This window comes from Cavia porcellus, unplaced genomic scaffold (genome assembly GCF_034190915.1).
Source record: "Cavia porcellus strain 051 isolate PalLab524CR breed Dunkin Hartley unplaced genomic scaffold, mCavPor4.1 scaffold_19, whole genome shotgun sequence".
Lineage (NCBI taxonomy): Eukaryota > Metazoa > Chordata > Mammalia > Rodentia > Caviidae > Cavia > Cavia porcellus.
Genome location: NW_026947502.1, coordinates 67,309,865 through 67,324,043, shown reverse-complemented (window position 1 = coordinate 67,324,043; position 14,179 = coordinate 67,309,865). Strand labels below are relative to the sequence as shown.

The 14,179-nt window shown below is 52.3% G+C and overlaps 1 protein-coding gene across 1 annotated transcript in view; it reads right to left on the bottom strand.

Annotated features, from left to right (window-relative positions):
- Nucleotides 1-906: 906 nt before the first annotated feature.
- Cacna1c (calcium voltage-gated channel subunit alpha1 C) overlaps nucleotides 907-14,179 on the bottom strand; it is a gene marked incomplete at its 5' end in the record, with an annotated part of 685,364 nt that continues 672,091 nt past the window's right edge. Inside the window, 6 exon segments of the mRNA NM_001172923.1 lie at nucleotides 907-1,263; nucleotides 3,128-3,463; nucleotides 5,100-5,203; nucleotides 5,840-5,946; nucleotides 9,133-9,261; nucleotides 12,480-12,832. Of these exon segments, the coding sequence (NP_001166394.1) occupies nucleotides 961-1,263; nucleotides 3,128-3,463; nucleotides 5,100-5,203; nucleotides 5,840-5,946; nucleotides 9,133-9,261; nucleotides 12,480-12,832 (1,332 nt within the window).

The window sequence follows — 14,179 nt, the reverse complement described above, 5'->3', positions numbered from 1 at the left end:
AATTACTGGGCATACACAATGGCTGGTAAAACTCCCCGAGCGAGCGCGGCCTCTATTGAGCCCTCTGACCATGGAAAATGGAAAAAAGGAAACCACAACTATTAAAGAATACGTAAAACCAAACCCGATTTACATATGCAAAAGTGAAACAAGTAGGGTGGGCAGCTATGAAATTTGCAAACCCTCTTCTTCCTACCCTCCCGCAGGGAAAACCGGAAAAAAAAAATCAGAAAACAAACAGGGTCCGAAAACCGCAACATGCTGTCAAGAAAAATTCCAAATTACCCAACAAAAGAGTGCTCAACCAGCTCACAGCACCGCCTGGTTCGGCCACCCCGGCGGCCCAGCCCTCCTCCTCCGCCGCCGCCTGCGGACCGGCTGCAGATCCGGAGCCCGCGGGAGAGCGACCTGGACCGGGGCCGGGGCCGGGGCGGCCCCTCTGCCACTGCCAGGCCCGCGCGCCTGTGCCCACCGCTCTGCCGCCGCGCGCGGGACCCGCTCAGGTCAGGCCCCGCTCGCTCCGCCAGGGCCCCGGCTCTGCGGACACAGTGAGGCGCATACAGAGTATGTGCAAATGATTTTCTTTCTTTTCTTTTTCTTTTTATACAAGCAAAGTTGAAGACACCCGTTTGGCACAGCGTCCTTTTGGTGAGGGCCCCGCAGGTAGCCGCGGTTGTCCCGGCTCGCTCGGAGGGGAGGGGACCGAGCGGCTCCAGGGCTGCTCCCCTCCGGCCCACGCACCGCCGAGCCTCCCCTCGGTGCACGCGCCGCCTGGCGGCTCCTCTTCCCCCTGCAAAGCGGCTCCGCACACCACCCAGCTCTGCGTCTGGTCCGGACAGGAATGAATGAAGACGCTGTTCCGGTTAACTCCAGGTCACGAGAACAGTGAGGCACTTCTGAAACGAACCCATTAGGAACATTGAAACAAATAAAAACCCGGCGTCTCCCCAGCCCCGGCGACTACAGGCTGCGGACGTGGACCCTGCTGTCCGCGAGCTCCTCCTCGCTCCGGCCGCGCCCCAGGGCGCATGCACAGCCCTCGTCCTCGTCACCGCCTGCCCGGTCCTGCCCTGGGTCCCTGCAGTTCACGAAAGGTAAAAGGGTGCCGTTGGGACTCTGCGGGGCTCCCCCGCTGAGGATGTTGTCTGCCGCGTTCTCCATCTCCTCTATGGTCATATCGCAGGCGTCAGCCAGCTCCTGGGTTGTGACCTCGATGAACTTGGGATCTTGAGCAAACTGTCCCAGTCCTTCTGAAATCAAAACCTGCAGGGGAGGGGCGCGGGGAAGAGGGAAGAAAACAGGGTCACTGGAGCTCAGCCCGGTGAGTACAGGGCTTCGACTGCGACTTCAGGTAGTGTGTGTGGACATATGTGTGTGCATGTATGTAGGCATGCGCACACCTCATACATGAGTGTGTATATGCATGTGTATTATGTGCATACACGTGTGCATATGCATGTGTGTGAGAACATGTATTTTAGGGGTATGCGTGCATATTGGTGTATGTATGAGCATGTGTACATGGGAATGCATGTATTTTTGTCTATTAATACAGGTATGTGCATGAGCATGTGTATGTGTGCCCATGGGTGTGCACACACACGTTGGGGTGCTCACAAAAAAGGACATGGGGCATCATCCAAAGGAATTAGGGGTGCAGAGCATAGAGGAGAGAAGCTGTGGGTGGGGTATTCAAAAACTGTCATCAGATACATGAAAACTTGGCTCCTAGGGGACCATAGGGGCTCCGCTCTGCTACTTGGCTGGCAGATCTCAGTCTCTCTTTTTTCTTTTTTCTCCCCGGGTACCTCCAGCTGTCTTCCTTCTTATTCTTTTAAAGAAACCTTCATTTCTCCTTTGGTAAAGCTGTTAACCTTTATACCTGCCCCTGGCCAGCTGGCTGCCTTCAGGGGGGCTGCGTCTTAAGTGGGGTGTATGCAAAACACTTTGCCTGCACCTGCCTCCTTGTGCTTTGAAGGGCCAGAAGGTGACCCCAAGCTTCCTCCTTTCACCGGCTGCTTAGGGACCAGCAAAGTGCAGCAGGGTGGACCTATGGCCCGAGTGCCACAGCAGGCTGTGTCTGCCATTGAAGGCCTTCAAGGCTCTCACCCTCACGAGCTAGGGGAGCACTGGCTCCTGAGGAGGGATGGTAGGAAGCAGGTGTTTCCCCCGGCGTCTGCTTGTCCTGCTCCTCTACTCACCTTTCCTCTTTGTCCTGCTTAACTTTTCTTTAGCGATCCTGTCCCTCTCCTGCTCTCCCCTGACATGTTTCATGTATGTTTATGAGTTACCTGCCTCTCCTTACACAGCGTGAGCCCATGAAGGCTCTGTTTTTCCTATGCCAATGCCTGCAGCTGGTAGGTTCTCGAAAGAAATCTGGAAAATGAATGAAGGACAGCCACATTCAGGGGAAGCTCCAGTGCTCTAGAGACATAAGGGACTGCAGAGATCACTCACTAGGCAGCCTGTTGATCAGAGGGGTGCTGTCCCTGCTGCCTACACACACTGATAGGGGGCGCTGCTTTACAAGAAAGAACCCCTCATTTGGGGTTCTTTTGGTAGAGTCTTCCTCTGATGAGCTGAAACCCGCCACCTGTCAGGCTGCACTAATCACTCCAGTACTAAGTTCAGTTTGTCAGAAGGTCCCTAAAATCAGGTGCTGGGATCGAACGAGATGCTCTTACAGGGTAGAGGTTAGTGGAACTGATGCTTTTTTGCTCCAGAGTAGGAGCTCTTGACTTTGGCCGTGTACTTGGGTCATTACAGACTTTAAAAGTAGCTGCATGTGTCATGGTTGCTAGAGCTCTTCGGGGGATTTGCATGTGGGCTGAGGGTTGAGAACTATTAATCTCGATCTGCTCTGTGCAGACGCAGAGTGCATCAGGGCACTGGGCATGCGCAGCACGCATTCACAGCCTGCTTCCTAGGTTTCGCTGGCCTGTGGCGGGGACGCACTGCCCAGTGATTTCGTTCTCTTTCTACAGCAGGCCAGCTTCAAGGAAGCCAGCAGCAGCCTAACTGCCACACACCAGGTCTTTCTGGCCCCGAGAAACCCAAACCTGCGGCTCCTTCTCCCTCCTCCTTGGCCTTTCCCTCCCTGTCTGCTGTGCAGGGCAGGGGCACCTACCGCCTCCACCAGGCTGCTGGCACTGCCGTGGAACTGTCTCCCCGGGGCCCCGGCCTGGCTGGGCACCATGAGGGACACGGGCCGGGCTCTCCGCGCCGCGCTGCTGCCCCCGCCGCAGGGGCTGGGCTCCTCTGACCACGAGCTGCAGTGGATGGACGGGAAGCTGCTGTTGAGTTTCTCGCAGGACTCGGCGCCCTCTAGCCGCAGGGTGGGGATGGGTTTCGGGGGCCAGCCTCGGCTGCCCGGCGTGGCAGGGGGTGTGGCACACGGCCTGGGGATGGCGGTCGGGGAATGGCTTCTCTGGAGGAGAGGGCTCAGGCCCGCCACGGCCAGTGCCTGCGAACACACAAAGAGGAGGCTTCACTGGGAGCGGTCAGGCCAGAGGCAGGCTGGCTGCCGTCTCCCGCACGGCTCTGCAGCTGCATTTTCCGGGAGTTCCATCTGCCCGGAACTCCTATGGCCATCACCGTCCACCATGTGAATCCCATCTCACCAGAACTGGACTTGCGTTCGTTCTTGTTTTTTCTCTCTCATATATAGGCATGTGCTGGGGATGGAACTCAGGACCTCATGTAAACTACACCTCTAGTCCTCAAGATACTTTTTTTATCATCTCAGTCTGAAGTGGTGGCTGTGTTCTTTCTCTCTCCCTCCTTATCTCTCTTTTTGTCTTTCTGAGACAGGGTCTCACTATGCAGTTCAGGCTGGCCTTGAACTTGCAGTGATCCTCCTGCTTCAGCCTCCCAAGTGCTGGGATTTCAGGCATGGTCCACCATGCCCAGCTGGCTGTCTTTTAACTTCAAGAAATCTATTTTGGGCAGAATCATATCATCTGCTTTTCATATCCGTCTAAACCGTGAGCCGTCTCTGTTGTTTTCATCAGTGGAACAAAGAGAGGGATGATGCCTGCATCCTCTGGAGGGCAAGGCACTGATTCCTCTCCGCCATCTACCTGAGCAGTCAGTGTGAAGTCAGTGCCCATCAGAAAGAGCTATGCAAAGCCAATAGCTGCTGCTTTGGTTCTTACAGTGATTCCTGCCATTAGTCATGTCCTGCAGTCTTAGCTTGGACTGTCTTTGAACCATTCCTTAAATCTTACATTGTACACCACAGCCTGGATGATGGTACCCTCTGTTCCCAAATGCTCATGAACATCCCGCAGACAGGGACTGCAGCCTGCATTGTGCCTGGCTCTGCAGTGCCAGCTGCTCAGATGTGACATGTCTGTGTGAGGGAGTGACACCGTGTGGTGGGGAAACCCAGCTCTGAGGGATGGAGAGGATGGCGGTGGCCCAAAGGCATGAAAAGGAGGAGAAAGAGTTTCTTGCCTACCAGAATGATGAGAACATGTGCATGAAACCGACTTCTAAAAATCTTTTAAAAGAGTACATACAGCGGCCCCACATCCTGCCATGCTTTTTCTTCCTGGCTTATGATAGACCCAGCCTGGGGCTTCTGTGTCTCTATAGAGATTCGAATGAACTGAAAGATAAGCCAAATATTTCAGAAAGCCCAGTAATAGACCTACTATGCCATGCCACAGGTGAAATACAAAACCATACATATATGGCTTAATTTTTTTCTCTTCAGGGCTGCAGATGGAACCCAGGGCTTCATGAATGTCAGCACTGACAGCTGACAAAACTGTATTTCTTTGAGCTGAAGTAATATCAACTTAGTCAAGTCATATTGGCCATCTTATACTGGTTATAAGCTTTGATTGGCAGTTGAGTCTACAGGTCCATGGTAAGAGAGTCTGTAACTGTAGAGATAAAATTTTGAGGAAACTCAGGTTTAGACACCAATTTGCCTGGAGGTCACAGACACATCTGGTAGCCTTTTGAAGTTTTCCTTTGTTCTAAGATGTGCTCATGTTCTAACATGTGCTTGGTAGGAAGACCGTGGGTTTCACGTCTCAGGGGATGGTTTAGCCTATGAAGTGGTGGCCAGTGGCCTGTCCAAAAGTGTGTACCTGATGATGAACCAGATGCAAGGGTAGGACTGTCTTCTGAGAAATGTCACCCCCATGATTCTTCTGGCGCTTTAAACACTCCAGGTGGAAGGAGGCTCTTCGACCTGCAAAGCCAGCCAAACAACCATGATCAGGGCAGCAAGACATGATGTTGGCCTGATGGCTCAGCTATAATGTGGATCTTGAATGTTCCCAAAGGTCCATGTGTTAGTAGCTGAGTCCCTGGATTGCTATTTCTAGGAGGTGGTGCAAACCTTTGAGAGGGGGAGCTTAGTGGGGGACTCACCTTTGGAGGAGGCTGTGGGATGCCTATTATCTTTCTCTTTTTTCTTTCACCTCCTGGCCAAGAAGTGAATAGTGTAGCATATAATTCTGTCACCATGTGCTTCCTTGCTACAGGCCCAAAAGCAATGGGGCCAACCCACCATGGACAATAACCTCCTGAACTGAGCCAAAACAAACCTTTCCTTATTTTAAGTTGATTCTCTTGGGTACATTGTTGCAGTAACAGAAAACTGACTGGCACATACCCAGTTAGGGTGCAGTACGCAGTGTCAGTACCCTGGGATACAGCATGTCTTTGGCCCTCCCCTTGTCTTTGAGTACTTTGGAATTCTGCCTGGCCCCACTAGAGATTGTCTGAGCCAGGCCACACAGTTTCTCAGGTAACCCTGTGTACCTTACCAGTGTCATCTTGGGGTGACCACTAGCCACATCAGGAGAGCGAGGTGTATGTTTACCTAGGGAGGCGGAGCGGAGGAAACCCTTCTTTGGAGAGGGCCGGGTGTCCCTCTTGTCTTCCTCAGGCGGTGTCAGTTGTCGATTTTCATCATCCTTATAGGACAGCCTGGAACAAAAGATTCTTGGGGTATGTTCCTGAGCTAAGAAGTCTCCCCCACACAGGGAGAGCTGCTATCCCCAGAAGGCAGTTTGCATTTGCCTTAGTGAGATGGACCCCACCCTACATTGTGCTTGTGTATAGGCTTACACAGGTGCAGCAGAAACTTGCCAGCCTAAGAAATTCCATCCTGTTTTCTGGCATCCCAGGAGTTTCCTAGGTCTGCTGGTTGTGTGTGTGTGTGGGCGGGCTTTGCTAGTTCCTCACACACAGCCCACCTTATGGGCTTTGGGCTGCTTTTCATCCTGTGGCACTGGCATGTAGCCTAGACTCTTGCACAGGCTAGGTGAGTGTCCACCACCGAGCCATGCCTCAGCTCTGTGTCTTGCATTTCTTTCTCTCTCTCTTTCTTTCTTTGTTTTTTTCTTTTTTTTGGCGGGGGGTACTTTTTGAGACATGGTCTTGCTATATAACCCAAGGTGGCCTTGAACTTTCAAGAATTCTCCTGCCTCAGCCTCCTGAGTGCTGGGATTACAGGTGGCATCTTGCATTTCTGATTTGGGGCAGTATAAGTGCTCATGGGCCAATGATATTGAGAATGTGGGGAAAATTTTCTAGGGCTCTAAGGTTTTTGGAGCGGCTGAGGCTCCTGTGTTTACAAGGGCCCCTGCTATTTACCATGCTATGCTCAGTGTTACCCTAAACTCTCCCACTTCTCAGTTTTCTCTCCCCTGCCAGCTCCTTCAACCTCAAGAGCACATAAGCCACTGCCTACAGCAGACACAGAGTCATTCAGTCAGCAGAGAGCAGGGCATAGGGGGTCTTAGTGTGGCAGTGGCTTTCAAGCCTTTGGATGGTGACTCACAACAAGAAATGCATTTTCCATCTCCAGCAGTACACAGACACGCCTAACTGAGTGAAGCTTCACGGCCTATGCTACCCTGAGTGTGTGCATGACTTGTAATCTGTCCTATCTTATTAAAAATGTTGGTTACAACCCCCTGAGGTGACCTCACAATCCCCAGCAGGTTGGCCTGCAGTGTGAGAGACACAGGTGCTGTCCAGCCCTTTCATGTTGTCCAGGAGGCCACCGACTCTGTCCTTGGTGTTACTCCTCACTGGCCCCTCCCCACTGCAGTGCTGGCCATGGCTTCTGGGGCCTCCAGCTGCCAGGCAAGTGTTCTACCACTGGGCAACTCCCTCCCTCCCCTCTGCCAGGTTTCCTCACCTTTGACTGTGTAGGCTTCACTTGCTTGGAATCCACCCTGTCTTGTAAACCTCACATCTTTCTACCTGTGGCTTTGCTCTTGTCCTAAGGCAGCAGGACTGTGGGTCCTCCTTCCTTCTTATCCCACCATCCCCATGCCTGCAGACCCAGCTTTGGATACTTCCATGTGGTGCCATCACGGCTACTGTGCCCTGTGCCTTTTCTGAAGTCCTGTGCCCCGCGGTGTTTGCAGTCAGACTGTCTCCATGGGATCGCCTCCTGTGAGATCCTCCCTGACTACTTAGAAAACCTCCCTGAGTTCACAGCTGGTTAATTCACGGCCAGTAGAGCTCTAGACTCAGCAAATGGTCCATGAGAGCTGGAATGGGAGGGAACAGTTGGCTTTCCTGATTGTCACCATCTGTGGCCTCAAGTAATTAACATTCTGTAGAAGTCGGCTTAGAGAATGACATGTCTTAAGGAGTTTCAGGCATTTCTCTTCCTTGGTACCAAAGCACAAATGCCACTGAGTTAGGGAAGCAGAAGGAAGGGGTGCTATTCCCCCTCCCTGCCTGCTGTGGGGACCTGAAGGCACTCGAGGTTAATTGACGGGTCACAAGAGCTCAGCTCGCTGCTCTGACCGTGTCTCCACATCTCTCCTCATTCCTGAGCTGCTTCTGGTACACACTGGGAAGGGGAGACGGGCCTGCTGCTCTCCAGCCCAGCTCCCTGGGCAGAAGCCTGGGCTCCAGGGAGCCTCACGCTGCCGAGCTGGCTGTGGCTACTCTGGGGCTGGGGTCCCCCACTGCCCCCTTCTCTACACCCTCGCTCCTCTTTAGAAGCCTCAGAGGCTCGTCCTTCCTCACTAACAAAGTGCTTTCGGGATGGCTTCTAAAGCCATGTCTGAAATGGTTGTGAATGCAGCCTGAGGCTTGGTGGATACAGACATACCTGGGGGTAAAGCCATGGTTCTTATCTCTGATTCATGCTGATATTTTCTATTGTCCTAGACTATGCTATATTTCATCTTAAATTATCTTATTACTATTTTAACTGTGCATATTTATGGGGTACAGGGTGCTTATTTTACTGTCTATTTGCAGTACTGGGGACTGAACCCAGGGCCTCTGCATGGAGCTAAACCCCCAGCCCTTTTTTATTTTGAGACAAGTTTTTGCTAAGTTATTAAATTGTGTGGAGTGGACTTGAACTTGTGATTCTCTTTCTATTTTTACATGGATACAGTGTATAGCGATCAAATCAGTGTGGTTAAAATTTCTATTGGCTTCAAATTATTACTATTATTTTGGTACCAGGGATGTAACTTACTTGCTAGGCAAGGTACTTATACTGCTGAGCTAAATCCCCAGCCTAAAAAATTAAAAGTTTTGATTGACATCTAATAATTGTGCATATTTATGAAGCTCAGCATGATATTTCAACAATGTATATAGTGCATGATGATCGAATTAGGATAATTAGTATTTCCATCTCATTATCACTGGTTTTTGTTTGGAGCTCTTGCGCTACTCATAAAACATGTAATTTTGCTGTTCTTTTGAAAGTCTTGGTGGTAACTGACTTGAAATTTCACGAGGGACAGAACCATGTGCCCTAGGTTTGCCAACAGTGCTCTCTTCTGGGCAGCTTTATTGTAAGCAGTTTCATAGAATATTTGCTTAATGGCCACATGCATGTGTGTGTGCTGAGTCTCACTAGGAAACCTATTTATGACCGGTGATTGTAGCACTAAAAGCTTCAGAGATGATACTCAGATGTTTTCCCGGAAGCATTCTGTTGTGTGTGAAGGCCACAGTAAAAGGGGATGGTGTGTGTGGGGGGGCTTCCCATCCCTCTAATGAGGTGCTTTACTGGCACGCAGTCCTCCCCCCCTCCCGCCCCCCTCCCCCCCCCCGCTCCCAAGTCATGCCCACAGGAGTGATTTCCCTTGGTCCTGCACCCTATGGGTAGGAGGTGGGGAAGCTCACATCTCTGTGGAGAGCAGGCTGGGCTCGCTGCAGTACTCAGCATCTTTATTCAGCTCCACGTCATAGGTCTTGTCCTGAGAAGGCTCCTCCTGACACACTACGGCTATCTGGCTCTCCCGGGAGTGGCACCTACAGTGTCCAAGACAGAGACAAAGATCAGGAACTGCCAACCCTCCTGTCCTTCTTCAGCAAGTAAGATGTCACACACATACTCACACAGACATGCACACACATATGTACACATATAGGTGCACGTGCACACAAATGTGCACACAGACACAGGTATACACGGACACACGTACATGTACACGCTCATGTGCACATGAACACACAGGCTTACATGCATATAGATACATACACACAAGGACAAACATACACGCACAGACATGTGCATACTCACAGGCACATGCACACGCAGACATGTGTGTATTCAGAGGCACACGAGTACACACTTCAGACACATTTGCCATAGCTGCTTCCTCCTGCAATCACTGAGGATACTATGGAGCTATAGATGTATGAAGACTAGGGTTCTGGGCTCAGGTGGGAGGAGGAGGATCCAAGGAGCTGTGAGTGCTGGGCCCATTTCACTTATCCTCCTGCTCAAGACTCTTAGCTCCCCTCTATGAAATTGGAGTATCACCTTCCCTGCCTGACTCGGGCTTGTAGGGAATAACAAATGAAATCATAGGTAAGATGGTGCTGTAAAGTGGGGGAAGGACCTGCTTTTAAAGAAGACTGCTGGGCTGCAGTGTACAGGGTAAGATGGGGCAGCTGAAGGTGGCTGAGTCTTTGGGCATTTGTGTGACACAGCTGAGAAGTTCCTGGCATCATATTTTGACGTGTCTTCGACTCTGATGCTAGCTCCTTGCAGTGAAGGTGCAGGGAAGAAACTTTATGCAGAGGGGTTTGTTTTGAGCTTGGGGGCGGGGGGGGGGGGGGGCCCCGCGGTGTGTGAGCCTGAGGTCCTGCTGAGCCTGAGGTCCTGCTGAGCTTGGGTCCTTTCTGAGCTCCAGACCCTCCCACACCAGGAATGCTTTGGACCGCCAGTCAGAGGGAAGGATGAAATAGGGGAGGCTCTGGATGGAGGTGGAGAGGGATGTGGAGGGTTCTGGCAAGTGTGATAGGTGGACTGGTGGTGGAGAATGGCGGAGGGTGGTGACACCGCTTCCAGGCAGAGCTCTGTGTGCTCTGCTCTCAGCAGTGCGGCGCCGACACTGGAGCCTGATGTGGTCTTTAGAGTGGAGCTGAGAAGGCTTTAGAATTAATCACTTGGCTTTCTTTGTTTTGCTTGGTACCTGGAAATGAACTCAGGACCTCACACTTGCCAGGCAGGCACAGTGCTGCTGAGCTATATCCCCAACCCTCAATTTGCTTTCTAAATGAACTATGAGTCTTTTCCCAAGCCAGTGCCGGTGTGCAGAAACTAGAACTCTGCACACCACAGTCATGGGAGAGACCTGTGGTGTCTGCACACTGTGGTGCCTCTGAAGGCAGGATAACACTAAGCTGAGGGCACCGGGTCTCACTCAGAACTCAGGCCTGTGCTGCCAACCTGACAGATCAAACCGTTCTCTTGTGAAGCGAGATTTACTACTTGAAATGTCTTTGTTCCACTTCACAAGTCCTTGCTCTCTATGGACCCTTTTCCGCAGGTTTCCCCCACACTTCCCTGCACCAGCCTGATGTGAAATTACCCAATAAACAGTGGGCAATCTGGAGAAGTCTTTGTTTCAGCCATGAGTGCTGTGACCTTCCTGGGCTCCTGAGAACCATATTGTGTTGTTTCTTCTCTGTTATCCTTCACCTTTTTCTTGTCCAGGGGGTTAGGAGACTGCAATTTCCAGGAGGCCACTGCTCTTAGCCTTGAAGGTCAAGACCCAGTGCTGAAACCCTGGCTGTGTTTTTTCCTCATTATCTGTGAAAGCTTAGCACCTGAGCGTTTTTATTAGCTATAATGGGAAGCGGGGAACTGATGTTACTGTGTGTTATATTTTACTGAGTTGCATCTGTGGGGAGAAGAAATCCCCTGATGTTGGTTGGCTCCCTGGCTCTTCTCTAGAAATCATTTTCTTCTTGTTTAGTACAGAACAAAGTTTAATATGAAAATGCTCTTGGAAGGAGGGAATTTAATTTATACTGAGATGGACATAAAGAGTCCCCAAGAACAGGCTTTGACAAGGAGCACAAGGCACAAGTGATACTAGGAAAAAGGTTGTGGTGGAGAACTAGGGTTGTAGCAAACGGAGGGGCCACCAAGACAAGCTTGGGGGAGCCACTTAAACTTACATCTTCCAGGGAAAGCCACCCTTTCAGGTCAGCACACTGCCCCAGGGATAAAGGATCAGTCTATGTCTCCTGAGTCCACGACTCTCTACAGTCAGGACTGGGTGGTTAAAGCAGCCCATCTTCCAGAGAATATGGCGAATGGCATGGACAGCCAGTGTAACTTGCCTGTCATCAGAAATTGCATTAAAAAACCCAGCCTCTGTGGCCTCTTGAAGTGGGCGCTGCCTAGGGACATGGGCAAGTGTGCTGGCCCCTTGGATGGCAGCAGCTTCGGGACATTAGTCCAGGGATCCAGGGGGATTATACTTTGTCATTTTGTTGTTGTTGTTTTTGTTTTGAGCTGGTGCACAGGGAAAAGGTGTTCTGCCCCAGAAGCTGGCCTGTTGTGGGGATTCGTTCAGCCTGCTGGGGAGTGATGGCCCTGTTTTGGGAGAGCAGCACAGTTGAGGGTGACATGGCAAGGTGCTGGGCACTAGCAGGGCACCCTACAGTGAGGGCAGGCAGGCAGGCAGGCAGGGAGAGTCAGGAGGCGGGAGAGGCAGTGGACCCTCAGGATGCTTCTGGCCTGTGGCAGAATGAGGCAGTGCACTGGCTGCCAGCAGACTGTCCCCAGGAGTTGGCGGGGTGCTGTAAAGAAGAGGTGCTTCTACCCTTCTACCCTTCCCATCTCATCTGCCAGTGTGATGAAGTGGAAGGCCAGTGCGAGCAGATATGGGCAGGGGGAGGGTACTTCCTGCCGTGTAGCCCTTGCACACATCTTGGGTGGTCATGTGCCAGCATGCACCTGGTCAGAAAGCCTGGGCAAGGAGCAACCTCTGCCAGATGTGGCCAACAGAGGGTGCTGGCTCACTAGAGCATGGCTGCCATGTTTGGTCAAGGGCAACTTTGACTGGCAGCCTGGTGCCTGCTCCCTCACATGGATGGGGAGTGGGTAGGGGTCTCCATGGGAGCTGGTGGGGAGCAGTGGGCTCGCGCAGGGTCCAAGTCTCCTCCATGCTGGTGTCCTCAGACTACGTGCATGAGTTCCTGTGCACAGCTGGGCCCACCCTCCTGCTTACCTCATGGCGCCGAGCTTCCTCGTGGCCTCCTGCGCCCAGGTGGCAGGAGATGAGGGGGGCCTGTGGCCCTCCACGGTGCTGACCGTGCTGGGGTAGCCGGCGGGGTGGGGGAAGCGGCCCAGGGCAGTGTTGTTGGCGTTGTTGATGTTGGCGTTGGAGCCAGTGGACGAGTAGCTGCTGGGGGTGAAGGTGGAGTCTACCAACTTCTCGTGGGAGGGTGACTCAGTGTCGCCTTGGTTGTTACCCGCCTTGTTGATGTGCAGTGGGCGCTGGGTGGTGAAGGTCTGGGGGAAGGTGCTCCGGCTGTCGCTTTGGTAGTAGCTGACATGGTTGCCGAACAGGCCACCCGCCCTCTGCAGGCAAGAGGGAGGGTGGGTGGAGGGAAGGCTGTTGGCAGCCTCTCCTTCCCCAGGGCAGCAGTGGACAGCTGGGCAGGGACATGCTGCCCACAGGAAACCTGCCTGTGCTTGAGGGGCACGGACATGGTGGGATGGGAGGAACATGAGTGCTAAGCCCCCCAGGCTCCTTCTTGGGAGTCCAGAAGATGCGGAGGACAGCACCCTTCTTGTGGGAATGGGGGCCGGCAGGAGGTTCTGCGGGTGACAGCCTTCCCAGGAGGTCCTGGGATCCCAGAGACCAGCATTGGGTTTCCAGGGCAGGTCCAGGATGGGGGTCCTTCAGAGCCTCAGCTGCTTAACTTGGCAGAGCCCACTGTGGGAACTGAGGGGTCGGGAAAGGGACCAAAGCAACTAGGTTTCTTCAAAATGGAAACCCACCAGCTCACAGAGCTAGAAGCTGTGATGGCCAAACAATGTGGAAAAATAAGGACAAAGCATCAATTATGTCATGACCTCTTCCCCTCTAGAAAGATTTTAAAATTAGTGACCACTGTTTTTCCAAACAATCTTTCCTTCCCTAGACAAGTAGGCTGTGCTCTAGCTGGTTTTAAGGGTGTCTATCCTTTGTGCAGGGTGGGGGGTGGTGTCCCTCCCCACATCGGAACATCGTGAGCTTCTGGCGATCAGGCCTGTGCTTCTGAGATCTTTTTGGGTGGTGTTAACGTGGTACAGTGTCCCTGAGGCCATTCGGTAAATGTCTCACGTGATGAGGATGAAGATGAGGATGCGGATGAGGGTGGAGATAAAGGATCAGGGGCAGGATGGGCTGATCCTAGGTCCCTACATGTGCTGGGTAGGTGCCTGGACACAGGGCTAAGCCAAACAGGTAGCTTTGCTTTTGCCATAAATGGAATTTTAGCCAAATGCTTTTGGGGTGAGGCAGGTAACACAAATGAATGAAGAGAGGTGATATGAGAGAGAGAGATCTGGTATTTTCACGATTGCTATGGATGGTCAGCTTCAGTCTCCAGGAAAGGAAAGAGAGGCCTGGAGGGACTGCTGTGACCTGGACAACACAGGGCTCACGTGACTGTGCAGCCACTGCTCGACTCCCACCCCTGCTGCTGCATGGGGACATTTCTCAGGATGGCCAGGTCTTGTGGTACTTTCCAGGGAAAGCCAGAAGCCTGGAGCTTTAGTTGAATGTTCCAGGTGTTCAAATCAAGTATTGTCCAATAAGACAGGAGTGCAAATAAGTGTGTGGATCTGGTATGGCCCAGAAGTTACCCAAAACTTCTCAAGTACAAGTTTCTCCCAGGGAGTATTTCCCTAACCCTAAGGCCTCCTGCTTTTCTGAGCTGC